Raw genomic sequence first — 27,049 nt, 5'->3', positions numbered from 1 at the left:
GTTTTGGGCAGAACCAGATGTTTAAGATGTTTAATCAATGGAGGACACTAAGCAATGCACAAGGGAAGTAAACAGTAGTAGCAAGATGGCGGATCACATTGACTACCTACCCTCTGTTACAGATATTTGTTTTTATCCAAAGACAAGAAAGGACCAACTGTGAATGAGACCACTGCACTCTTTTGGTTCCAGTTGGGTCTAAGGAGTGCCCTTTCATATTCCACCAATCATGGTTTAGTGTACAAGGTGAGCCTGGGGACCGCTTTCAGAAGCCTTGGCCTTTATGAGGCTCCTAAGAAGCCGGGGCTGTTGTGGTCCAGAGCAACCCACAACAATCATGGTTCACAAACATGTTTTTCAAGGAGTGAAGTCACCACCACTTCCATCACTACACTGTACTATTTCAGTGATGCTGTGGATCTTAACTCTACCAGGATGCTCAGTGGCAGCCAAGCTGGAACTGGATGTCAATATGATATCACAAATTGGACCCTTGCGACGGACACACTTTAAATATTGGTTGGAATGGAAATCGGGTTGACAATATTTTAAATGTCCAACACTGTTAGAACGTCACGTTGTGTGGACACTAACTTTAACTTTAAAATCCAACCAAATATCATCGTCAACTGTCGTTAGTATTCTACATCAAATTGACATTGGCATTAGACGTTGTCGTTGAATTGTGGTCGTTGCAACTGATGTTACAACATATATTCTATCCAAATATCTAACAACATTGGTGGCCAGCTGGGACAGAGTTCAAATAGTTTGGGAGAAGGCTGAGATGAAACCTGAAGGTCCTACGAACTTTGAAGAAGCTTTTGCTGACACAAGAGTGAGTAGTTAATAATCTTATAATTAATTGCTCTGAACAAACCTGATTTTTTTGTTGCTTTTTCAAAAGTCAGAACAGTAAATAATATAATATTTATTCTAACCCTCCCCTCCTTTTCTTACCGTGGGCCTCATCCAGCGGACTCCAGCAGTCTTGGAAGATCTCGGGCCGAGCTCGTTGAATCCTAGAGACGATGCGGAACAGGTGAAGTAACTATCCTCAAACAACCTCCTGCTCTGGAGGGACTGGGCTTTCAGACTCTCATAGTCCTGACCCAGAAACTTCACAGCCTTATGATTCTGTCCCAGACCATCATCACGATCCCACTGGCTCCTCAGCTTATAGGCCATGCCTGAGGCATAAATGGGCGCCTCCATCCTCAGCTTGTGGAGTAAACTGTAGGGTCAGCTGTCAGTCTCTGTTGGATGTTTGTATGTGTGGCACTACAATAGGATGTGTCAATAATTAATGGGACAGCTGTGACCTGTTGTAGCTACAGTTCTGATGCGAAGAGCTGCGGCAGTGCTGATGTATATCTGATATAAGGTGGTAATGGCTTCAAGGCTCAATCACGAATCAGAATGAAACATCAGCGACCATTAAGCAGTCGTTAAATATTGACCAGGCGGTACTTGTGGTTCTGCTGTGGGATGCTTCAAATGCAGTAACCAGTAAAAGTATAGGGGCTCAGAATGTTTTACAGGCTCTGTCTGGAAAGGGGTGTCCTCTTCACAGTGATGGCAGATTTTGTCCCAATGAGCACCAGTCACAGGTTGTTGCTATTTTTTAGTCCAGATACCAACACGAGTGCAGTCCTTCCTTGTCCCACCAGCAGCTCAATCCCTGAAAGACCAAAGTTAAAAATGAGGTGCTGAAATGGGAAGGTATGCAGAGATGCAAGTCCATACATAGCTCTATACCTCTGTGCTACACACACAAAAGCAGCAGTTACATACACCCTCCATAGATTCAGGATTTAAAAGGCAAACAAGCCCTGCCTTCTTCTTTTCAGTTGACCATATACACATGCTCACTGTGCATAGCAAAGGGATTAGTCACAATAGGCACATCCGTGCTAGTTTTACTGTGTGCTGTACACAGTGTCAGTCAGAAACGTATCAAAGTCAATGTTTAATCCAATGAGGTGTGTTATCAAAGTGGTGGATGGTAGCTTTGTGTGTGTGTAGGGTGGGGTGGGGTTACTTCTTCTGCACAGGACTAACAGAGGGTGCAGTTTTGTGTGAATCTTGATGCACAATGACGCCTGCACGAGGCCCAGAACAAGCAAAAGCTCTCTCTGACTCTTTAATTAAGCAGACGCAGGAAAGAGGAAGTGTAAACTGTCATTAGTGCCACCGAAGCTTTTGACAGAACTGGAGCTTTGAAACAGTTCATCTCGGTCCATCTGTCTTTGCTGTCCTCACGTTGCTTCTTCCTGTCTCTTTATTTCTTCCTAACACAGACAAACAGATGGTTTATTTTTAACAGCTCTCCTTTTTTTTTACGTCTTCATCAGCTTCATCTCTTTTTTACGACCTCAACTCTCTCCACTATCCAAATCGAACACTCTTCCTGTTTCAACAATCGGCTGTCAGTCACGACAGGAGGTGTTTGGCTCTTATTGGTTCGGAGGAACTCCGTTCCAGTTTCATTCCAGCTTACTTTGAACCACACCCATTGAAAACATCCCAGTTCACCGACTGGAAAGTGTTCCAGCTAACAGAGTCAGAGAATGGAACATATAGCAACAACTTCAGGTTTACAGGTCCAATTTTACAGACTGAAGAATTGTTTTATAATCAGAAACTGTGTGAGAATACATGCTTTTACTACCATTTCAACGACTACAAACAAAGGTAGTACTACTGCAATTAGTATTACTGCTACAAGGCTACTACAGCTGCTGGTTCGCAGTACTAGAACCACCACTGCTACCAAAGACACCTTTGTTATACTGAACTCTGGACTGAAGCAAACTCACTAAAGCACGTTACAGTTCTTTTTCTTTAGTGAAATACCTTCTTTTATGCGCAACAATATGCATAAGTACGTTTTTTATCCCATTGTAACTGCATCGGGTGCTAACACGTGTATGGTATCTACAATTGTGTAGAATGTGAGTGGATTGAAGGCATATTTTTATTACTATATATATACTACTATATATATACTACTACTAATATATATATACACGATCCTTGAGTGCACCTGAATTTTGTTGTATGTCTGTACAATGACAATAAAGAAATCTGAAAATGAGTATTACTACTGCAACATTATACAATTTTGTTAACGTCCAGAGTTTTACGTATTGTTTGATCAGACACTTTTTGATTTAAAGACACTGTATGTAAGAATGTGGCCAAAATTGTTACTGCACTCAAATTCAAAATACTTCCGCAAGTCGTGTCCGCCGCCTCCCCTACACAGACTGAGTGGTTTGCCCACGGGCGGCTGCCGTGGCAGGGCCGCGTTGCAGCGTCCTTGATCTTCGGTTTTCCAGCGGCTCGTTCGAGCAAGTCCGGTTTCTCTGCTGCTAACGCTGCTGCAGGGATACAGCTGAGGAGGAGCCGGCTGCTAATGCTATGTACCGGGACGCTGGTAACGCTGCTGCTGGGATACAGTTGAGGAGGAGCCGGCTGCTAATGCTATGTACCGGGACACTGCTAACGCTGCTGCTGGGATACAGCTGAGGAGGAGCCGGCTGCTAATGCTATGTAGCGGGACACTGCTAATGCTGCTTGCCGTGCTGCTGTAGCTCAGTTGTAACTGTAACTGATGCTGAGACTCTACTGACTGCGTGACTGGTAGACGGCGGTGGGTGGCGCAACAGGCCAAAACACAAATTCAAAACATAAACATGATTTGCGGACTGTAAAAATGTTTTTTAAATGCGAATATTCTGGCTGTACTATTGTTGCCGGTGAGATCAGTATGTTATATGAACATTATACCTTAGTCTCTGTGACATATTTTATGACTATTTGCTTTAGATTTCTTACATATAGCTCCATTAAAGGAGCCATGTGTAAGATTTAGGGGGATTTGGTGGCATCTAGTGGTGAGGATTGCAGATTGCAACCAGCTGAAACTTCTCCTGGTTAGAATTCCTTCAGCGCTCATAGTTCAGTAGGTTTTTACAGCATCTGAATTATCCGCAGAGGTCTCTTCCTCCCCAAAACAAACAGACCAGGTGATTTAAACCAGTAAAACACTGAATGAGGCAGTTTCATGTTACAAATTAGCTTTTCTCCAATGCTAGCCGTTAGCCCAGCACCTGCTTATGTGTCCTCACCTTTTTTCTAAGATACCTTTAGATCCAGATGTTTGGGAGGTTTTTACCAGGAGCTAAATTATCCACAGAGGTCCCTTCCTCTTAAATACAGACACATCCAGTGATTTAAACCAGTAAAAACACTGAATTCTTCTTCCAACACTACTTCTGCAGCTGCTACTAAATCCACTGCTGCTACTGCAGATCCCATACCTGTAGTATTTAAAGAACACGTTATACTGATATGCTGCTATTCCAGCAGACTGCAAACACTTAGTACTGTAAATGGCGTTTTTTCATTTTTTAAGCTACTTTCATAACAGTTAGTGGGGCTGTACTAGCATTAGCATTAGCATAGTAGCTACACATTTCAATAAATATAGGCCTGTCTCAATTAGAGGCCTGGTCTGGAAGTGAAATTCATACTGGTTTAAATAAACAATTTGATAGCATTTCCTGATCTTTACCAAGAAACAGGTTTGTGTGAAAGCAATTAAAGGCCTGTCCCAAATATAAGCTTGTTGATTTCAGTTTAAGCAAATAATACCCCAGGCTACTAACTGAAGTTTTACAGTATAACATACTCCACCAACATCACAACCATTTAGTGGTTTTTATCTGTGCTGCGTGTTATCGGGGCTCACTCGGCCCAACGTGAGTTCAATCTGACTGTAATAAATATTTCATCTCTCCCCGCACATGTGAAATACACTTACATACCCCCCTTTACACACACACACACACATACATACAGAGATATCCTCCACCTCAGTGCAGGTGGTGACATCGATGAGATATGACACGCAGGCTAGACACATAAAGAAAAGCCACCACACTTTTTTTTCACCAGTCTAACGGCACAGAGCTGAAGAACAAAGCAAATACTCAAATAAATGAGGAAATACATGCTTGCACACAGACTGTGACATAGTGTATGTGTTTCCTCCATAACACACCATGTAGTTAAATCCATTATACATATGATGTTATTATAAACTGTTGGAGAAAAGAGACAGGTCATGCAGCTATAAGTGGAAAATGTACAGTATATGATGATAGGACACACGCAGGGGGTCACATGAGGATTTTGAAACCAACCCAAACGTCATTACAGTATGTGTCACTCCTGCTGATGTGTGTCCTCACCACACAGCAGACTGCTTAAACACATGCTGCTTGTAACCAAGTAATGCCTGAGGGTTGTGTGAGGTCCAGTGTTTGTGCTGTGAGTAAGCTTTCTGACCCGCCTCTGGTGTATTTCTGCATGCAGGGTTCATATTCCAAACACAGCGAAATGAAATATCCAAAGTGTTTGCTTTAAAGCCATGGAGAAAATAGACCTGCAGAGGAACTAGACACGCACAGTGTCCAGTGAGGAGGATAAATTCTGGCTCTTGGGCTGATCTGTATCAAAGGAGGGTGTAGAAAAAACAAAAAACAAGCTGTGCGTGCAGAAAAGACTTATTATATTAAAGTGAATTTCAAGCAACTTGTTTTTTAATATAAGGCACATCCTGGTGCATGGCTCCCACAAGCATGTAGTCCTGATGGTGGGTAGGTGTGGTCCCTGGGAGAAGACACAGTGTCCAGCTGTCAGACTGAAACTTTCTGAAGTTGACCAACACTAACAGCTGGTTTCTCCTCACCCTCACCAAGGAAAAGTATCCGTGCACAGTGATCAGATCAGAGAGAAATGCAAAACATTATAACCAGAGATTTCGCTCAACTTACCGCGCACTAATGGCACATTTCAGTTTTACAACGTCGTGAAAGTTGCAAGGAGTTCGCTTTACATGACTGGTTACAGCTTTCACAACCAAACTTCCAGCTCTCTGTGGTAAAAAGTTCAGACTAAGATGTCACAAGCATTTTAAGATTTGTATCCATCCTGCAGCGCGACACAAACTGTAGCCGTGCAGTGAAATCAGTTGGTGAAGGAGTTTTATATTTACCTTGTCGGGTGGTTCCTTTAAAAAGGCAGTTATTTAGACATTCAATACGCAACTTGGCTTTCCTTCCATGTTCAGTGAAGGTTCAACCCCTCCCCTGCTCTCCACCGACGCGTATTATTCAGAAACGCCCTGCTTGCTGTCTCAGCCCCTGGTCTATAGATCTAATGTGCGCCTTTCACACTGCGCCTGCGCAGTGCCCGCTGGTTATAAACCACACTACAGGGAGAGGGAGGGCCCCACACACTGCGCTCATGTGGTTGTTTTGCACAGAGCAGACAGTGCCTGATAAAGCAGTACAGTCTTGTCGGGTTTCATATTTAGGCATTGCACGGAATTATAATGACATAAGACAACGTTTTAACTATAAAACAACACGTGTCCATAATATTGTACATTATTATTGGAGTTCATGTGTCCATATGTAGCCTTGCCCCTTTCAGTACTGGAGTGTAACTCAATTTCTGTGCTTAAGTATAATTTTGAACTTACATTTTAAACTTTCACCTTTATTTCTCAGGAGAAATATTGTAATTTCAGCTCCACAACGTTTATCCAAACGCTACAGTTGAGAAATTCATATTATTCAGCATCAGCATCTCCACCTAGTGAAATGTTATTCATTGTTAGGCTTCCCAACAGAAGGTGAAATAAATAGTTAGCCAGTCTCAACTAGATGCAATGCCTAAAGGTTGCATGGACATTTATTAATGCACTAATAATGATAATACTCTAATGATGTAAAGGCTAATAACACATGGGCGGATTATGAGACAGTGGGCCCCTGGGAAAAGATATGCAAAGTGTCTGACCACCTCTTCTTCACTGGAGCATGACATGTAGACTTCTTGGTGGTTTTGTGTCTCCATGTGGTTGTTTTATGTCTCGTTGTTGTCACTTGTGTCTCCTTGTGGTCATTTGTGTCTCCTTGTGGTGGTTTTTGTGTCCTTTTGTGGTTATTTTGTGTCTTTTTGTAGTCATTTGTGTCTCCTTGTAGTCATTTGGGTCTCATTGTGGTTGTTTTGTGTCCTTTTGTGGTCATTTTGAGTCTCTTACTGGTCATGACATGTTACAGTAATTTGACATTTTCCAAGTGAAGGTTCAGGGACACTTTGGCCCCCTGGACTTGTGCCTAGTAAGCCCATCCAGTAATCCATCCATGAGATAACATAACACTGACAGGCACCATTTTGCTGCATCTACCTACTTTTGAAACTTAAAGTATATTTTGCAGATAATGCCTCATTATTTTATTTTTTTCTACCGCTAATAGCCTATATTTTATATAGGATATCTAAACTATCCTAAAACAGGAGCCAAAGGACAAAATAAAGTTTTGTCTTGAGATTTTTGTGCAGCATTGTTTTAAAATTTATGAATAACTTTGAAGAATTTTAACAAGACAAATCCATATATTACTTAAAAACTTTAATTAATGTGTTAAACAGAATGTTTCATAGAAATATAGTGTGTTATACCTTTATACTGACCCGTTAGGAATGAATACGGGGATGTGAAGCAAGATTCAAGGTGTCAGCACTGACATCTCGAGGCTATAATTAGTAACTGCGATGTTCCTGCTGTCGGACTTCACGTCCCAGCAGGCAGCGCGGTTTCCCGTCATGCTTTGCGGAAGTCCCGGTCCTGCGCCGCTCGTGCTCTCCGCAGCTGCCGTTGTCCCATTGAGAGAACCTGAATATGGCATCCGACGGACCACCGGGCACCGAGTCCCTCCCTTCCGATTTAGGCAGTGCTATCGCTGCATTGAACACATGGAGCCACCCGGAGCTTCAGGGCAAGCTGGCGGAGCTGGGAGCGCCCAATATGGGTAAGAAAAGACCGGGAAAGACGGAGAGCGAGCTGGAAAACGGGCTGTGTTTAGCTAACAGTAGCTAGCTAGTTGCTAACGCTAGCTAGCAAACGCAACACCGCCGTTGCAATGAGCTAGCTAAAGCTAGGCCTGCGGTGTGTTTACACGATTTGAAATGTCCATTCACTATTCTGTTATTACATTTACCAACAAAATGTGTTGAAGGCAACATTAACAGCAGTTATCTGTTCATATTTATAAGTAGCCTGTTGGTTTAGCTGTTAGCTTGCAGGGTAACTTTCATAAAGGGTCGTGTTGGCACTCGCCAGAGTTAAAGTTGGCTAACTTTTCTAATGAATTAGTCAGTTTAGTTTTGAAGAGGACGTAACTAGAGTGGAAAACTCAGCTTGCGTTCACAGAAGTGTTAGTGCTGTCTAATATGAAGATTGTAGTTAGCAGTGGAGCATGCGTGTCTTCTTTGAATTAAGTTTTCTGTCATTCTGCAGGTCCCAGAGAGGAGCTGATTGACAGACTGAAGGGCTACATGATTCAGGTAAATCTAGTTAACCATGTAATAGCGATTTCTATGTGTTGATGTTGAGTGTCATGAGTGTTGTGCCTGTAAGCGTTGACATGTTGCTAGCAAAAGCACATACTAAGCATGAGCAACACTCCTACAGATCTACCATACAACTACATATTAGAGTGGTACAGTACTTTTTGACCATGCAGCTACCCATGATTTAATCAGGATAAAGTAGTTCCATGTTGGTCATAAAGTATTAAGCTCAAAGTGTTCACTCATTTGTGCGTGTTTCTCTCTGCAGACTGGGATCCTCCTCAGCAAACCCAATGACGACAAACCAATGAGCTCCCAAGTAAGTGTTTCATATGTGATGTTGATGTTGGGTGGAAATACAGTTTGTGGATATGATTGTGTTATACGTACGGTTGTAGCGACATACGGGTTTTAAGGAATACCGTAATATAAAAGTTGAGGGTTATCATACTGTGTGTATTTGCTTATGTACGATATTGGGGAAAAAAGCAACTTGGTGGAGTATCTCCCCTTAATTTTAGTTATTTTCAAGGGCCCTTTTTTTTTTTTCTTTTTTACATTTTACTGCCATTAACTAAATGGTTTCAAGTTGCAATTATAGTCACAAAACATTTGTTTAACCGGAAATAACCCTTTCATTTTCATTCTTTAAGGGTCATTCTGACTGCAAATAATATAAATTCTGCAATACCTTGAAACCGTGATATTTTCTGAGACAGTTATCATACTGAGGAAATCTCATACTATCATCACATTAGTGTGTATTGCAAACTAGTGTTGTATGTTTGATGATATTTGCATATCACCCTATTTTTAACATGTAATCCAAGGTCCAGTGTGTCGGATTAAAGGGGATATATTGCCAGAAAAGGAACTTGATATAATAAGTATGTTTTCTTTGGTGAATAATCACCTGAAAATAAGAAACATTAGCCCCTTTTACACTGTCAGATTTTCCGCAAATGTTGGGCCATTTTGCCGGCAAGCTGCGAGCGTTTAGACACACAGAGCGGATTGGCGAGTTGATCCAGCGTGCCCAATTTTCCACCTCGTAGCGTAGTCATATTGGCAGAATCCTTTTAGTTTAAACAGACCAAGGCAGCCTTCTGCAACAGGAGGAGCTGTTGATGACGCCGCACATGCAAGACACTGGTGGTGGATAAACAGGAAACAGCTGATAGCAGGAATTAGCGAGCAGCTAGTAGCAAGAGGGAAACACAAACCTGACAGACACTGTAAAGATGAGCAACTGTGGAGACTAGGAAATACGCGCCCTCCTTGTCCTCACATACAAAGAGGCCGTTAACCGTCAGTTGACAGGGACGGTGAAGAACGGGACGACTTACGAAAGAATTGCAGAAGGACTGACCAGCTGTGGCTTCCCTCCCACATCACTGTTTACGTCACACGCTGAGCTACATGTTTTGTTACTTGCTCACGCCCCCCATTGCCCCGAAAAAGGTGCATTCTGTATAAATAAAAGTAGGTAGGTGGCATTTTGCTGCACTCCCCCATTTTGTTTTTATACTGCCAATGCTGAAAGAAGACTGATTGGGCTTTCCTGCAAATTTGCACAATTCCTATCTAAAAAGGGCTTATGAGTTTTTCGTTACCCAAGAGCAGTTTCTATCAACATAAGGAGCTGGTCCTTGAGTCCCCCGTGTTGCACTACCATGTTTCTACAATAGCCCAGAACTGACAAATCAAGCACTGGCTTTCGCCAGAGCAACTTGTGTTTTCACATCAGCCACCGTTGTTAGAAGCTCCTCCGTGACAAGCCGAAAACTGTAGGGAAAAGGCTGAGTGTTTTTACCAATTTAAAATGCCTGGTCTTTTTGTTTTGGAGAGGAAGAGGCCTCTGCAGATAATTCGGTTCCTGCTAAAACCTTCTGAACATCTGGATCTAAAGTTATCTTCTCTTACATTTTACTGTGAGCATCAGTTAGTTTTGGGAACAGTAGTGCTGCTGTAATTAAAAGAATATCTAGAATACAGCCTCAGTGTGAGTTAATTTTACACACTCATGCCGCTCATTCTCCTCACAGTCTCTTGTGTTTCCTCCTCTCCAGATGCCAGGTATCCCCCCCATGCCCCCGATGCCCATGCCACCCATGCCCCCTGGTATGGGTATGCTCCAGGCTATGACCATGATGCCAGGAGGGCCCCCTCCACCCGGCATCCACATGGGCATGGAGCCCCCAAGTTTGCCCCCACCCGGCTTATCGCAGGATGATCAGCTGAAGATGGCCCAGCACAGAGCAGCCATGGTGTTGCAGCAGGAGGAGAGAGCCAAGCAGCAGGTGACCTTTACCGACCATGTAATCCACGTGTTGCTTTCAGCTTTCCCTTTCAAACGCAAGCATAATGCTGAGATACAGTCAGTTTGTGGAATTGTAGGATTAAGAAAAAACGGGTCCTTAAAACACATTAAAACATAAGCTGTAGAACACAACCCAAAATATCTGCTTTGAATAGTAGAATTGAACTGCCACGCTTGTGTCTAACAGCTGCAGATAAAAGTTTCAGTCACTATGGAGCAGGGAGAATTTTTGTTTGGCTGTTGCTCGGTCATTCATTGATTCTGTGTATCACAGGGTGATTCCCATGTCATGGATGAACAGGATCTCCTGGAGCAGCAGAGAAGGGTGAGACGATAGAGATAGTCCACCTCGTCAGAGAGAGCTTCACTTCAGATTTAGAAATTAAAGAAAATGTTGCAAACACGCCAACATTTCCACTTTTATAACAATTTAAAAATAATTACCTCCTAACAGTTAGGGCGCATTTTTTCTCCTTTTTTTTTTAACCCCGATTCAATTTTACTCCTTTTCTTTAACCATGATTTAAAGTCCCATCTACTCCCTTCTTGTGTATCAGGCTGCAGTGCTGCTGGAACAGGAGCGTCAGCACGAGATGGTTAAGATGCAGCAGGGTCCGGGGCCCAGAGCCGGTCCCCCTGTCACTGCAGTGAGAGGTATGTTGATGATGTAGTAAATAGAAATAGATAAATGCACATGACAGTGCTTTCATCTGGACTCTGAGGCAGGGCTCCAGGTCTCCAGTGAGACTTTAAGGCTGACTTTTTATGATCAAACGTGTGGTGTAAATGATCACATTGTAAATAAAGTTTTATTAAATCGTCTTCTAGCAACTTTAGATCCTCGTGGGCCACTGCCTCCTGGTGTCAGTATGATGCCGACCCAGAAACAGAGAGTGCCGCCTCCTCCAGGAGAAGACAACAGAGAGGTAAGCACACGTGTTTTTCTTTAGGTGTCATAAGGTGGGAAGTAAATGCAACCTGTGCACCTGACTTCAGTTCAGTTGTGGTTCTTCCAAAGATTGCGGTCGAGGCTCCTCCTCCTTTTTTTACTCCATATTTAAAACTTGTATATTTTTACAGCAGCCCCGTTCACACCGGAGTGAACACAGTATGTATTTATTAAGAAAGATAACACTACCAGTGATGCCCACGGTATAAGAATCTACGCCAGTTTGAGGAGTTTTGAGTAGCAGGGAGGATAATTGATCAGTTGATCCCATCAGCACTAATCAGATTAGGTCAATAGATAAGAGGAGCAGCTGTCTATAAGTCGACGCAAACTTTAAGACCCAGTGTAATTAATTAAGTTTCACTTTCACTGCACAAGGTGTTCTGCTGCTGCTCTGTCAGAGACCAGAGTACGCTCTGCACCGTGAGAATGTGGAGCCATAAATAACAGGACGGAAATCAAAATGGGGCGGCTGATGTTTTAATAGTGGCGGGCTGCTACAAATAAGTGAATGTGTGGAAAAACCTGACAACTGATGCTTAGTTTTAGACGTGCAAAATGTATTAAAGGCCAAGTTTGGTATTTTTCAACCATGACCCCATTTTCCCATGTGTTTGTGTCCAAGCGACAAATGGGGACAAGATGTTTTTAAACTGGTCCAGTATTAAATGAGAGCACTGCAGCTGGCAGCAGCAAAACAGGCTGCTAAGTAGCCGTTAAGGACATGTTCACACCGTCAATTTTGTCCACTAACAGTGCTTGTTTTTGCCACTGACAGACTCAATGTCTAACAGTGTTTTGGAAAGGATCTCTACAGAGACTGACCTTTTTGTTTAAAAGTAAGATCCTTTTAGTTGAGCCAGAAACAGCCCCAAACACACCAGACTCTAATTGAATGGTCATTTTAGAGTGTGTTGAGCCAGCATGTTTTTACACCTAAGTGGGAGAATTGAGGGTTTATTTCAACTCAAATTTGTAGATTCATAGTCTCAAGGGTTTTGTTTGGGTTTTTTGGCTTCTGCTCCAGATGTGGCAGAGTGAGGAGGTAAGCGTCAGTGGGCCCAAGATCCCTCAAGCTCTGGAGAAGATCCTCCAGCTGAAGGAGATCAGACAGGAGCAGCTCACCGACCCCGCAGGTCAGTACGGCTGTTGCTCAGTGTTTTACTGGAGTTACGTTACACACCGGGGTGCAGTTTGGATGTGGTACCATTCAGGTTTATGATCTGAATTCTGTGTATGTTCTCTGTCTGTCAGAAGAAGAGGAAGAAGATGATGATGAGGGGGCAGAGATGGACATGAACAACTCCTCTGGACCAGTAATGTCTGAGACAGAAGACGATGACAGTCAGATATCTAAGAAAGATGTAAGTCTTCTCTCACACCATCTTTCCAGAAACACTAGGCGGCTGTGTTTGTGTATTTCAGCTGTTGCTACTATAGTACTCATTGTATTATGGTAATTAGAGGCCAGCTCACTTAATTAAGCATAAAATCATCTTGGATATTTGAGTCACACTCACTGCACATTTTCACACCACTGCCACAGTTTGTGTTTTCACATTTGCATGTCATCGCGAAAGATCGTCATTTTAGAATTCATGAATCGACCCTCTCTTGTAGAAAAACCGCAGGCGTAGAAACCGCAAGAAGAAGAGCAAGAAGAAGCGAGCCCTGGAGAAGAAGGAGCAGGCGGAGCAGCAGGAGCAGCAGAAGAAGAAGGAGGGCAGCGACAAAGAGAAAGAAAAGGATAAAGAGAAGGAGAAGGAGCCCGAGGTGGAGATCGAGTACGTCACAGAGGAGCCAGAGATCTACGACCCCAACTACATCTTCTTCAAGAGGATCTTTGAGGCGTTCAAGGTGACTGCAGAGCACTGTTGACTTTCTTTAATGCATATATGTTGCTTTCAGGTGCATCATGGTGTTTTGTTTTGTTTGGCTGTCGTAGCTGACGGACGATGTGAAGAAGGAGAAGGAGAAGGAGCCCGAGAAGGCAGAGAAGCAGGAGACGGCCGTGCTGCGGAAAAAGGGCTTTGAGGATGAGAAGAAAGACAGCGATGACAGCGATGAGGTTTGATTTCTTTCCTTTATTAAAACAGTCGAACAGAAAGGACAAAATCTTTGTTGGTTTACATGTAAAACATTTGAATTCCTGTGCAGGAAATCAGACCAGACGTACCTAAGCTGTCAAAGAAGAAGCTGAGGAGGATGAACAGGCTGACTGTCGCTGAACTCAAACAGGTAAACAGAGTTTTCCATAAGCGTCAGCTGGATGGCCAGACATTAAAACATCTTCAGCTGACTGCTTTTTACTGTTTCAAGTCACATCACATCACTTCTTAGATCTTGGTTATTCATTTCTTACCCAGATGAAGGATTTTGGTAATTGGATGTCTGGATCTTTATCAGAGGCTTAAAAGAGTTCCAATCACCCTTCATCTCATCTCTCTTCCTGTCTCTTTGCTCCAGCTGGTGGCTCGTCCAGATGTCGTAGAGATGCACGACGTGACGGCCCAGGAGCCCAAGCTGCTGGTCCACTTAAAGGCCACCAGGAACACGGTGCCGGTGCCCCGCCACTGGTGCTTCAAACGAAAGTACCTGCAGGGCAAGAGAGGAATAGAGAAGCCTCCGTTTGAGCTGCCGGAGTTCATCAAGAAAACGGGTATCCAGGAGATGAGGGAGGCCCTGCAGGAGAAGGTGGGAGACCAGACTGATACTCTCTCATTTTCAAGCTGCGCCTTTCAACTTTTTTATTTCTAAGAAGATCAAGATACAGCTTCTTACTTTTTAAGCTTTTAATTCTCTGTTTACAGGAGGACGCCAAAACAATGAAAACCAAAATGAGGGAGAAGGTTCGTCCCAAGATGGGGAAGATCGACATCGACTACCAGAAGCTCCACGACGCCTTCTTCAAGTGGCAGATCAAGCCCAAACTCACCATCCATGGAGACCTTTACTACGAGGTACTAGATCCTTGAGAATTATTGCTCTGTGTCAATCACTCTTGTTGGGAATGAATCGTCAGCGCTCTGTGCTGCTTTAAAAAGGCCCAGCAAGTGACCTGTTCTGTGTCTTTGTGTCTCTGCAGGGTAAAGAGTTTGAAACTCGTCTGAAAGAGAAGAAGCCGGGTGATCTGTCTGATGAGCTGCGGATCGCTCTGGGCATGCCAGTCGGACCCGTAAGATCCACTAACATTATTATTCCATGTGACATTACTGAGCAAACAAACAATAAAAGCACAACTACCACAGGAAACAAAAAGGTCGCAAAGAGCAGAAAAATGCCATTTCTTTCTTTCCCTGCTGTTGTGTCACTTTCCCTATTATCGCGTTGTGTCGCTCTCCTTGGTCCTGCTGTTAAATGCATGAACGCACAGGCTGTGAAAATGAATCTCCTCCTGTAAGACGAGACATGACAAGACAAAATGTTTCTTCAGAGTCTGCATAACGAGCAGAGGAACACGACAGCTGAGTTATCAAAAATACACCCGGGCAGTTTGTCTTTGTTTTTTAAAACTTCAGTTGCAGTAAAATAACAGTTGTCATGAATGCTGAACATATTTTTAGCTCTATAAACCCACAGAGAATCAGCCCAGTGTTTCAAAGAGCATCTCTACTGTTTTACGGCACTAGTGCAGGACCAGTTTAAAATGTGTTGGGCAACAGGCTTGCTGCTTGCATCTTTGTAGAGAACCAATCTTCCAAACAACTTTGCGCTTGACACTGTGCTACCTTGTGTCCTGAGCAATACACCTGCCATGGGATATTTGGCTTCCCTAGCAATGCTAGAGCACAATTGTCATTTGATAGCAGCTAGCTATTTGGAACCAGGCTAATTCTGGGAACAAAGCGTTGACTCCAATTTTGAATATCCGAACTCTCTTTCCTTATCTGTTCTCAACTGTAAGCGTACTGTAGCAAGCACCGGGTTGAGGGAGTCCTTCTGTGCATGTTCTCCCCGTGTCAGCGTGGGTTTTCTCCAGGTACTCCAGCTTCCTCCCACAGTCCAAAGACATGCAGGTTAACTGGTGACTCTGAATTGTCCGTAGGTGTGAATGTGAGTGTGAATGGTTGTCTGTCTCTATGTGTCAGCCCTGTGACAGTCTGGTGACCTGTCCAGGGTGCACCCTGCCTCTCGCCCAGTGTTAGCTGGGATAGGCTCCAGCCTCAGGTAGTGCTGGTCAGTGAACTTATGTTGCTTATGTGTCTCTTCTTCTCCAGAACGCTCACAAGGTGCCTCCTCCCTGGTTGATAGCCATGCAGAGGTACGGCCCGCCTCCCTCCTACCCCAATCTCAAGATCCCTGGACTCAACTCCCCCATCCCAGAGGTGAGACGACTACTACTAGTTTTTACCTGTCTAATAATAATTCACTTTATACTTTGTTATTACATTTAAAAAGTTTATCCCAGTGGCTCCAGTGTGTAAACCTAACTCAGTTGTTATATCTGTTATTGTGTCAGAGTGTTTAATTAGATTTTTGCTCTTGTCTCTCCGCCTGTCAGAACTGCACGTTTGGTTATCACGCTGGAGGCTGGGGGAAGCCGCCAGTTGATGAAATGGGCAAACCTCTGTACGGTGATGTGTTTGGGACCAATGCTGCAGACTTCCAGGTCAGGACTACACAGCCTCTTACAAACACACACACATATGTTCTTTGAAGAAACTGTAAATATCATAGAATAACAAAGATGTGCCTCCTCTTCCTGGAGATCAGGTTTATATACACTCAGATTGTCAGTTCTTGACCTATAGTTGGATGTGTAATAATTGGTCGCATATGTGATCAGGCCAAAGCAGAGGAGGAGGAGGTGGACCACGCACCGTGGGGAGAACTGGAACCGTCAGATGAGGAGTCATCGGAGGAGGAGGAAGAGGAGGAGAGCGACGAGGAGAAACCAGACGAAACCGGATTCTTCACACCAGCAGACAGGTACACTTCAATCAAGACGCTATGAAATATAAATCTTGAGGAGTCTCATTCCAAACTAAGAGCTTCCTCATCTTATTTCGTTCTTTGCATTGAGCTGCCAGTTAAATGTCAGTTATTCATTACAGCCTTATCAGTGCACACACAGACTGATGACATTACCATCACTTACCATGTAGTTATTAAATCAACTGGCCCCTGACCTTTCAGATTAAAGCACCAGGTCTCATCTCTCCGTGTGTGCATGTCTTTGCTCATCTGTGTCATTTGCTTGCTCTGGGGGAGGGGGGTGTATGCACAGATGAGCGGGGCCATATGCCTGTATGTGTCAGATCACTCTCACAGCTCCAGGTGTTTAACACTCATACAAGCACACCAGGATGTACACACAGAAATTGACACGCGATGGACAGAACTCATCAAGTATCTCATTCTGTGTGTCTCAGTGGGCTGATCACCCCCGGAGGCTTCTCATCAGTGCCCGCCGGCATGGAAACGCCAGAGCTGATTGAGCTGAGGAAGAAGAAAATCGAGGAGGCCATGGACGGGTGAGTGTCGCTCTGTATTGTCTTGTCACCGCAGTGGCGCTGTTTTAATTTCCCATTTTCTCCCGCAGCAGAGCTCCTGCTGTTTGGGTGCACCGCAGGCGAGACGTAGCGGAAGCATCTGACATTTCATTCCCACTTAATGAGTTTATTGAAAGAGCACAGAGCATGAAAAATAAAAACAAGTTATGCAACATTAACATAAACCTCCAATTCATCTAAAAAAATAACGACTTTTTATCGCCCATTGTGGAAGAATGCCAGAAAATCTCTGTCTTATTATGAATTATTATTATTGTTCCAAGGTTTTCATATGGTGTGAGTCTTTGTCTTCATCAGATAACTGCTGCTGTAAAAGCTGGAAGTGACAAACAGCCACAGTAGTCTGCAACTAACAAGTATTTAGAGATAATGTCCTGTTTTAAAACCTTTACAAATTGGATAGAAAATGAGTAGGGGTGTGACAGTACACAGAAATCATGGTTCAGTGCGACCTCGGCACAAGGACAGCAGTGTCAGAAACAGACACAGCCCCCCTGCTGGGGACTTTGTTCAGCGTAAAACAGAAGAAGATAGTTTACCAAACACCTTCCCAAAAGGAAACAAGTCACAACCAGTTATAAAACTGGAAAGCACCTCTTATGTCAGTGGTTCCCAACTGGTCCAGCCACAGGGTCCAGATTTCTCCTCAGTCATTAGTTCGAGGTCCACACAGTTATTATAGTTAATATATTCAGCGTCATATTTGCGTTTGGCCATGTCATTGAGCTAGTTTGCTGTCTCTAGTCAAGTAACTGTCTGTTAGTCCCTCACTCTACAGTGGGAAACGGCACTTCAAAATAAAAGCTCTGTGCTGAAAATTCACCTTACTCTGAAATGAGTTTTTCACAAACTTGACATGTTCATGAGTCACTTGCGGTCCATTCAGAACGAACCTGTGACCCACTTTGGACCTTTTGTTACACTGTGAAAAGGAAAATACAAAAATACATAGAATAATTTCATAAATAATTAGTGTTGCAGTTAGTTCCACCTGGCTATACTTAAAGATAAACCATGCAGGATTCTCCTAAAAGAACAGCGCAGGTAATCTTTCTCAGTCATCACTTATGGCCCTCTGTCAGTGTGTGGGCGTGCACCCCCAGAGCGCTCAGGTGAGGTTGGGGCTTTATGAAAAGGTAGTGACCAGGTTCCAGACCGTAAGCAGCAGGCATCCAAGAGACTGAGTGCAGAAAAAAAACAAATATCACTAGGCAAAATGCCAAAAAAATGAATCAAGGGTTGGCTTTTGCTTTCATTTTCACTGGCGAGCGCGTTTACTAGAGATGTTCCTGGCGACCAAACAAAAATTTTAATTAAGACTAGTTGACTAGTCTCAAAAAGGGAAAACACTCAGAAAACAGTCAAAATTTAGCATTGTTAAGCATTTGAAGCATTGTCCCAAATAAATATTGTGTGCATTAAGAGCCCTTTGAAGCCTTTAATCACCATCTTCAACAGCCATGTTGGATTTTAAATGCGGCTGAAGTACGAGACACTTGGCGCCGTGCGGTGTGATGTGAACATGATGGCAACTCAGTCAAAGGTAACCACTAAAATAACATCTGAAATAAATAAATTGCCTCTGAAATGTGGGGCACATTGAACATTGGAGATTATCTGATAGCAATTCACTTTAAAGTTTATAAAACAACATCTAATTTATAATTAAATTTGAAATGAGAGGCATTTTCTGACGTCTCTGTAGCACCAACTAGTGGCGGGCGGCTGCATGACCGTTTAGCAGCCTTGTACATAAATAAAACACTAATCACGCGCATCCCTAGTGTTTACAAATAATAACCAACAATCCTGCCTAGTATACCTTTAAACATTAAAAGCACCCAAACATTTATCATCCATTTGATCAGCTCATTTATTTTCTTGGTTTGACCTGTCTGTTGTGCTCATAGGAACGAGACGCCTCAGCTGTTCACGGTGCTCCCAGAGAGACGAACTGGCCCCGTAGGAGCTGCCATGATGGCCTCGACACACATCTACGACGTGTCAGGGGTAAGACGATTATAGGAGCTTGAGATGATGTTTGCGTAGCGGCGTATTTACAGTATGTCCAAGTGAAGTCAAATTCTAGGATGCTCTGTGTGTAGCCAATCCTTAAATCTCTTCCTTTGTCTCTTTCCCTCTCTGCCATCTTCAGGCCATGGTCGGGCGTAAGGCGGGCGGAGGGCAGGAGTCGCAGGGCGTAGAGGTGGCCCTGGCTCCGGAGGAGTTGGAGCTGGACCCCATGGCCATGACGCAGAAGTACGAGGAGCACGTCAGAGAACAGCAGGCCCAGGTGGAGAAAGAGGACTTCAGCGACATGGTGGCTGAGCACGCTGCCAAACAGAAGGTACAGAGACGAGTCATAGTTTGTCTTCATGCAGACAAATTAACTTAACTGAGAAATTAAACAGTCTAGTAATTCAGTTTATACCTAGTTCATGGAAGTGTTTACATATGCTGTTCTCAAGTCTGATTGGTATTTCAAACAGAGCAGTTGTTTCCAGGCAACTGCAGCAGAAACTGTCATAAATATAGACATATATAAGAGAAGAGCAACATGTCATCACTGTCAGGTGGAAACCTCGTATGTCCGAAACTGCTACTTTATAGGAAAGAAAATACAGTTTTATATAATTGAACACTGCTCTGTCAAATTTGGTATTGTGTCTTCATATATTGTCAGATACTTGCAGGCATCACAAGTTTTGAGGATCCCATGGAGTTATGAGATTTAAGTTACGATGCATTCAGTAAAAATCTTCTATAGACCAAAGCTTCGATAGTCGTGGCCGCACTGTCAGAGCGCTAGTGAATTTGGGGGAATCTTACAGCAGTTACAGCGAAGGAAAAAAAAAACAGAACACTGGCTGCTTCGTTATAAATGGAAGAGCTGGTCACAGTTTAACCCCACATGATAAACTGATCACTAGTGATGGCCAAATGAAGCCTCATGAACCGATTTCTTTATTTTCTGACCCCACCAGATGGCGCTCTTGGTTTAAAGATAAAGGCTGAAGTACTTGCAATGAAGTGTGCTTTCAAACCTTTGTTGAACACCCAGCGCCATCTTATGGCTTCAGAAAATAAAGACAGTGGTTCTTGAGGCCTCATTTGGCCATCACTACCATTGCACACACAGGAAAAAAGCCTGACTCTACAGGTGTTATTGATAGACTAAAGGAAAGTGTGGGGCTGTTACTGCAGTGTGGTTCTGCCATTTCAGTTTTCCCTTTGTGGTGATATTTGAATATTAATACCCTCCTTTCTTTCCTTCTTCCTTCCTGCTTCGCTCGTCACCGCACAGCAAAAAAAGAGGAAGGCCCAGCCACAGGACACGAGAGGCGGCGCCAAGAAATACAAAGAGTTCAAGTTCTAGAGCAGAAACACCAACAGAGACAAGGCGCTGCAGAAGAATGAGCCACAACAGGAAATGAAAGAGGAAGAGCTGTACTTAGATTTGAACCCCGGAGGACGCAGACTGCAACATCAATCACCCGTTAGAGCAGAAAGCCGAAACACGGTTTTGTTCCTTTTTTTTAAACTATAAATAGATGATGCTCCTGTGATGTAATCAGTGTCACATTAAAACAGTGACATGTTTCCTCTGTTTGACATTTTACGTCTTGGTAATTTTTTCATTGTAACCATGTTTTTTTTCCTGTTTTTTGTAAATAAATGAAGTGACGACAAGAGGTCACAGCCCAGTTTCCATTTCATTAGATTGTGTTGCATCACTTTGTGGGGAAGTACTGTAAGTGATCACGTACATTAGACAATCATGTGCTGCTGGTAAAATGCAAGGTAGATGCCAAGTCTGAGTCAGCTGGTCCAGTCACTGGCAACGTGACAACGGGCTGAAAGAAGGAAAAACAGCTCTCACTCTGCACCTTAGTTACTGGTACAGTAACAAAGTATGTTCTCTAGAATTGTTTTGGGAACTTGGAAGAGTTGACAGTGTATAATTAGACACAGTACTTGTGACTATGTGTCAGAGAAGACTTACAATAACAGTCATCCACATACTGAAGGACAAATCTTGATGCGTGATTATTCTGACATTCATTTGTGTAGAAACAACATAAAAGAGGAGAAAGAACACTCACCTGAGGGGATCCAGCAAAAGAAAAACGAGTTAATCCCAGACCCTCTGAGACCTGTTTGTTAAAAGGTCAACAAGCAAACACACAGTGCTAAAATCCAGATTAAACTGGACTAGACTGGATGCAGTCACAAAAATTTGAGTTCCACAAATATTCTTTTATTCCTCTTTAAACATCTTGAAACATTTTCAATGAAAATAAAATGCATTTACACACTCAGCACAAGGGCTGGGCGATTCGTCCTAAAAATTATATCACAATATTTTTAGGCAGTATCTCGATACGCGATATATATCTTGATATTTTTAAATCTCCTCAAAGGACTGGGAGACAAAATCAAACATAATATTTCCAACCAAATTCCTGTCTGATACAAAAAAAAGAAGTTCTATGGATGACTTTTGTTTTTCAGAAACTATTAACACAATAATGACTAAGTGGGTTATGGTTAAATGCGTTAAGATAAAAAGTCTGGTAAGTTGATAAAGTTGCATCACTGACTTTAACGCAGCCTTTAAAATGAGGGGGAAAAAACCATCTATGCCATATGATACAACATCCAAAATCGAAGACAATATCTTGGTAACACTGCCCGTTGATCAAATCTGATTACCCTTGAAAATGTTGCATAATAATAATAATAATAAGCCATATTTTTAAGAAGTTAAAAAGATGTCATCAAGAAATCCTTCATAATGTAACTAAAATCTAATAAAACCAATTTTCAAGTATAATCTGGTCTAATTATTCTTAGTTTAGGCTTTTTGTAATCTGATTTCAAAATCCTGATTACACGTAATCTATTACTACCCAGCCCAAAATGTAAATATACTACATATTGTATTAAGGTCAGAACAAGTCATTTTTAATTGTCATAAACAGATATAAGAGCTATTTTTTTTCTCTCATGTCTTAACAACGTGGGTGCTAAGGTGACGCTGACGTCACTAACACTCAAACCACGATGTCATGGGGAGCCCAACATGCACGAGGGACTGTAGGGTAAATACCTTTTAAGTAATGACTCATTAATTCCCACCAACATGAAATCCCCCTTGTGTAGAGTACTGCAATACAACTAGCTGCAGTTCACCTTTCTGCCGCTGGAGGGCAGCGGAGGACCCTGAACGTGACAGTCACCTGACCGTCTGGGAAGCACAGTGACCTAAATAGCTGCAGCAGCCGCGTGTTGACTCGGTCACTGGTACACACACACACACACGCACTGGGAGCAACAGCCTGTGCGAAATCAAAGACTTGTACTGTCTTAAAATACAACAGTGCCCACACTGCCAATATTGTAGAGCTGCCTCTGCTGTTTGGACGATGGATAGTGATTGTTGCAGGTGCAGGTTTTTATAATGATAACAGAAGAAGAAGAAAAAGAAGCCCTTAGTTACAGTTACATTCCATACACAGGCCCTCAACACAAACCCGACCCACTCTCATCCAAGCCTTCATCACATCCAGAACTGACCACTGTAACAGCATTCTTTATGGTACATCATCCAAAATCCTAATCCATCCATCCATCCACCCCTGTCCTCCACTGACTCCCTGTCCCACAACGATCCAATTCAAAGCCTTCCATAACCTGGCCCCCTCCTACCTCACTGACCTGCTCCACCGCCACACTCCCTCCCGCAGCCTCCGCTCCTCTGATGCCAACCTCCTGACTCCACCACTCAGGACCAAGCACCGAACCGAGGGTGACAGGGCCTTCTCCTTCTCTGGAACTCTCTCCCCAAACACATTGGAGAATGAACCAACCTTTCCCAGTTCAAATCACTCATTAAAACTCATCATGTGAATAATTTCTGGTGTATTGTTATTATTGTTATAGACATGCATTAATGGAAAGATGCCACATAGTCAGTGCTTCAAGCAGTTGGGGGTTCGTTGCCTTGCTCAAGGACAGCTCAGCCCTTGAGTACCCAGGAGGTGAACTGGCACCTCTACAGCTACCAGACAGCACTCTGATCGGGACTTTGCTCGGCCACCCTTCCATCCCCAGGCCAAGTCCCCACAGACTGAGCCCCGTTCTGGAGTACATAACATCATCTCTTGGCATAAATGCATGTCCTCACTGTTGTGGCTGTTTGCCAGCGCTCTCAATGGTTCAGTTAGGGACACTGGCTGAAATGATTTTGCCAACAGAGCCATTTACCTACCCATCCATCCATCCATTCATCGAGGGTATCACTACTGTGTGATCTGTCTGTCTATCTATCTATCTATCTATCTATCTATCTATCTATTAATCCATCCAATGATCCATTTTCAGCCGCTTACCTGAAGCCAGGTTGTGGGGCAGCAGACCAAGCAAAGCATTCCAGTCACCCCTCTTCCCAGCAACACTTTCCAGCTCCTCCTGGGGGACCCCGTGGCATTCCCCAGACTAGACGAGATATGTAATCACTCCAGTGTGTTCTGGGTCCACCCCGGGGCCTCCTACCAGTTTGACTTTCCTGAAACACCTCTGACAGAAGTCGCTCTAGAATCGCCACCTTAACGTGGTGATTTGTGTATCCCCATGATCCTTGTAGCTGTGTTGTTCGGGGATAATAGCCCCTGGTAGGGTCTCCCAAGGCAAAGTGGCTCCAGGGGAAGGGCCAGACTAAGAGCGGTTCAAGAGGACCTTGATGAAATGGTACATTCGGGAAAAAAGTATCTCACTCGGTATGAGGAAGAAGAAATCCTCTGCACGTCAGTATAGTTCACTGGGGAGCTGGTAAAAACCAGGCATATTATCAAATAATCCTGAACTATTCTATTTTAAGTACTTTATAAACCGAAACTCACCATAGTGTCGCTCCATGCGAGAAGTATATTTGTGTTACATAAGAGCCAGTTTAAACTTAATTGATTTTGACATTGGCTATGGAGCCCGACACAGTGTCACTTGATGACCTGGCAGATTTGGAGCACCCAGGATTATCCCGTGACTGTGTTTTAATCTGCTTGATTCTAATCTCTTTATCAATGGCAGAGGCCGGTGGTGAGAAAAGCATGTTAAAAAGAGCAGGGGGTTTGCACTGTGTTTAAGTCATTCGGCTGATTATCCAGAGCGAGAGATGCAGATCGGCAGCCAGGCAGAGAGGCTGCATGGTTTTAATTCTAGCTCATCAGTGAACTAGCCGATTTCTCTGATTGTCACACCTTTAATCTGAGAGCTGGCAGTGACATCAGCTTTTGTTTTAAACCCAACTTTACTCTATGTCAGCCTTGACTAGAATCTGGAAGACGTTTTGCTGTCTTCTCCAAGATGTTTCCTGCAATCCACAGGGCCTTAAACAACTCCAATACACTGGCTGCACACCACTAAAAACAGAACTGCTGGTAAGTGCAAACAGGGAGTCCTGCAGTGATTACATCGACCTAACAAGTCCGTTTATTACCTACACTGATTTATTACATGTGTAAACAATTATTAAAGTAATGCTGCCTTTAAAAGAGTGTTCCACCTATTAGCACTGCACTCCAAAGACATTGTTGGACTGCCAGACATGGTGGACAGTTAAAAAGAAAAATCAAAATCATCATTCTCACTCCGACCTCGTCATATATCAACATTTGGTCATGGACTTTCCACGTCCAGATACGACATCAAAGTTACCCTGGGTGTGTTGGTTTTTGACATTCTGGGACGCCTTGTCAAGTTCTGCCTGTTACGTGCATTGTCGTTTTTTAAAAATACACTTACGTTTTCACAGGATATTTATCATTTACATGCAGTCTCTATCAAAATAAACGCACTATGTCGGTACAACACGAATTGACTTTTTTTGTCCTCCAACAACAACAGCACGTGGTTAGGTTTAGGAAAAAAGAACAGGGATTGGCTTAAGAATCTTACGGGACGCGAACACTGCTCTCTCAGGTGAAGGTCGGTGATTATGCGGTGATTGTTGAACCCATACACCACCCCTCCAACCCATCCTACTTAGAACTTTGACCGCCCTAGCTATCATTCTTGTCCCGCCGCGTTTCCCCCGATGCTGCCAAGCGCCATTAAACTCTAGCGGCGACAGACCATGTATCACGCCAACATTAAAAGATGTCTTTTTTCATCGGTGTCTGACACCACAAATTACTGCCCAAGCATCGGATTTTGTCGACTTTGGAGTGAGACAGGATTGCCCAAACACAAAATAAAAGTAGGATGAGCAAACACCACATCAGTTGGTTAGTTTTTAGCTACCTGAGAATAATTTAATATCAGTTGAAGTGTAAACAATGTATGGAATATTTTCACTGCCGTGAAACAGCCCTTTTTGACAGGCGACTAAAGCCATTATCACCTGACTCCATTGACAAAAACAGATTTTACGTTGCAGAACACAGGAGTTGCTGGTATACCACTTCTTCAGTTGGTTAGTCTGTGAGGTAAAGCAAAAGAAAATATTATAAGTATGGCATTCACTTAAACAGATTTTGTTAGGTGGATCTTTCAGTGTATCCTCATACAACAGTTTGTCTGATATCCTACAAATTAGTGGCCCACGAATGATGTTATGTCCTTCAGGTAAAGTTATGTAATTAACATAAGGCTAAGCAAGTAAAGTTACTGTGGTCAGGTTTAGGAAAAAAAACAAGGTTAGGACATCCCTTAAAATGACTCAGAGTTCCATGGTTCTCAACACAGGTCTCCAGGGAAAAGTCTTGTGTTTAATGACCTATCCGCCAAATCCGGTCTCACTCCAAAGTCGCCAAAATCTGGTGCTTGGGCAGTGAATTGCAGCGTCAGACACTGGTGAAAAAAGCTGTCCAGTCACTGTTATATTTTAACAGCGCTCGCCAGCGTCAGGGGGACACACGGTGGGACGAGAACGAAAGTTAGGTTAGTCTGAGTAGGACGTGTGGGAGTGGTGCTGGATAGGTCCAACAAACACAGACCTTCAACCAGGTGTTCGCGTCCTGTAAGATTCTAAAGCCAAACCCTGTTCTTTTTTCCTAAACCAAACCAAGTATTTCTGTTGCCTGAACCCAACCATGTGCATTAGTTGTTCAAGGACAAAACGTCAATTTGTGTTGTTATACTGACGTAGTGTGTTTATTTTGAAAGAGACTGTATGTAAACAGTAAATTTCCTGTGAAAACAGAAGTGTATTTTCAAAGAAGACAATGCATGTAACCGGCAGAACTTGACACGGCGTCCCAGAACGTCAACAACCAACGCACCCAGATCGTTGTATCTGGACTTGGAAGGTCCATGACCAAACGCCGATATGTGACGAGGTCAGAGTGAGAATGTGTTGATCCAACTCTCCAGCCTACCTCCGAACTGGACCCTTCAGTACCGCTTTGTTCTTTGCTCACACTGGTCACGTGGGTTATGCAGGAATTACTGGCTCATCGTTACGTGGGATATGTACGAAATTTGGTGCCTTACTTTTCGTGGGCCTGAACAGCCTGAAGTCTTTTTAGGCAGTTCATATATGTCTTTCTGCAGCCTCCCTCCACAGCAGTACATTACTTAGCTTCTGTGCTGGTAGATTTGGTTTATCAAAGACGCTAGCAAGGCAGTGCAGTACATAAAGTAAGCACAGCAGAAACGTCAGATAGGTTGGACGACTGTGGTTAGCTATACATAATTAAATGCACGTTGACAGCTTTTACATGTCTCCGCAACTGAAATTCAATTGCCATTTGTCTACCTGGTTATGATTGTTGTTAGCATGATGTCAAGGTGATTCGGTCTATACGTTAGCAAATGACTGTATGGTACATGGAAGAA

The 27,049-nt window shown here is 43.3% G+C and overlaps 2 protein-coding genes across 4 annotated transcripts in view; one reads left to right on the top strand and one right to left on the bottom strand.

The window, feature by feature from the left end:
- The window catches only part of capn1 (calpain 1), a 45,528-nt gene extending 39,307 nt beyond the window's left edge, over positions 1–6,221 (bottom strand). Inside the window, exons 1-2 of the mRNA XM_049567774.1 lie at positions 6,065–6,221; positions 961–1,681 (exon numbers count right to left, since the gene is read on the bottom strand). Of these exons, the coding sequence (XP_049423731.1) occupies positions 961–1,215 (255 nt within the window). The 5' untranslated portion in view covers positions 1,216–1,681; positions 6,065–6,221. The remainder of the gene's footprint in view (positions 1–960; positions 1,682–6,064) is intronic.
- A 1,499-nt stretch (positions 6,222–7,720) lies between these two features.
- On the top strand, positions 7,721–20,902 carry sf3b2 (splicing factor 3b, subunit 2). 3 transcript variants are annotated; one of them, XM_049568746.1, is made up of 22 exons: positions 7,721–7,889; positions 8,378–8,424; positions 8,699–8,749; positions 10,500–10,730; positions 11,025–11,075; positions 11,308–11,404; positions 11,579–11,676; positions 12,727–12,835; positions 12,957–13,063; positions 13,320–13,556; positions 13,645–13,767; positions 13,857–13,937; positions 14,166–14,393; positions 14,510–14,659; positions 14,785–14,874; positions 15,917–16,024; positions 16,201–16,308; positions 16,486–16,628; positions 17,072–17,173; positions 19,123–19,222; positions 19,368–19,559; positions 20,517–20,902. In XM_049568746.1, the coding sequence occupies exons 1-22, from the start codon at positions 7,760–7,762 to the stop codon at positions 20,586–20,588; spliced, it is 2,655 nt and encodes an 884-aa protein (XP_049424703.1). In that variant the 5' UTR covers positions 7,721–7,759; the 3' UTR covers positions 20,589–20,902. The 3 variants fall into 3 exon arrangements, with proteins under 3 accessions (XP_049424703.1, XP_049424702.1, XP_049424704.1); XM_049568745.1 differs by having other exon boundaries at positions 12,954–13,063; XM_049568747.1 differs by lacking the exon at positions 11,025–11,075 and having other exon boundaries at positions 12,954–13,063.
- Positions 20,903–27,049: the final 6,147 nt, after the last annotated feature.

This window comes from Epinephelus fuscoguttatus, linkage group LG23 (genome assembly GCF_011397635.1).
Source record: "Epinephelus fuscoguttatus linkage group LG23, E.fuscoguttatus.final_Chr_v1".
Taxonomy (NCBI): Eukaryota; Metazoa; Chordata; class Actinopteri; order Perciformes; family Serranidae; genus Epinephelus; species Epinephelus fuscoguttatus.
This window is presented reverse-complemented; position numbering and strand designations above follow the sequence as displayed.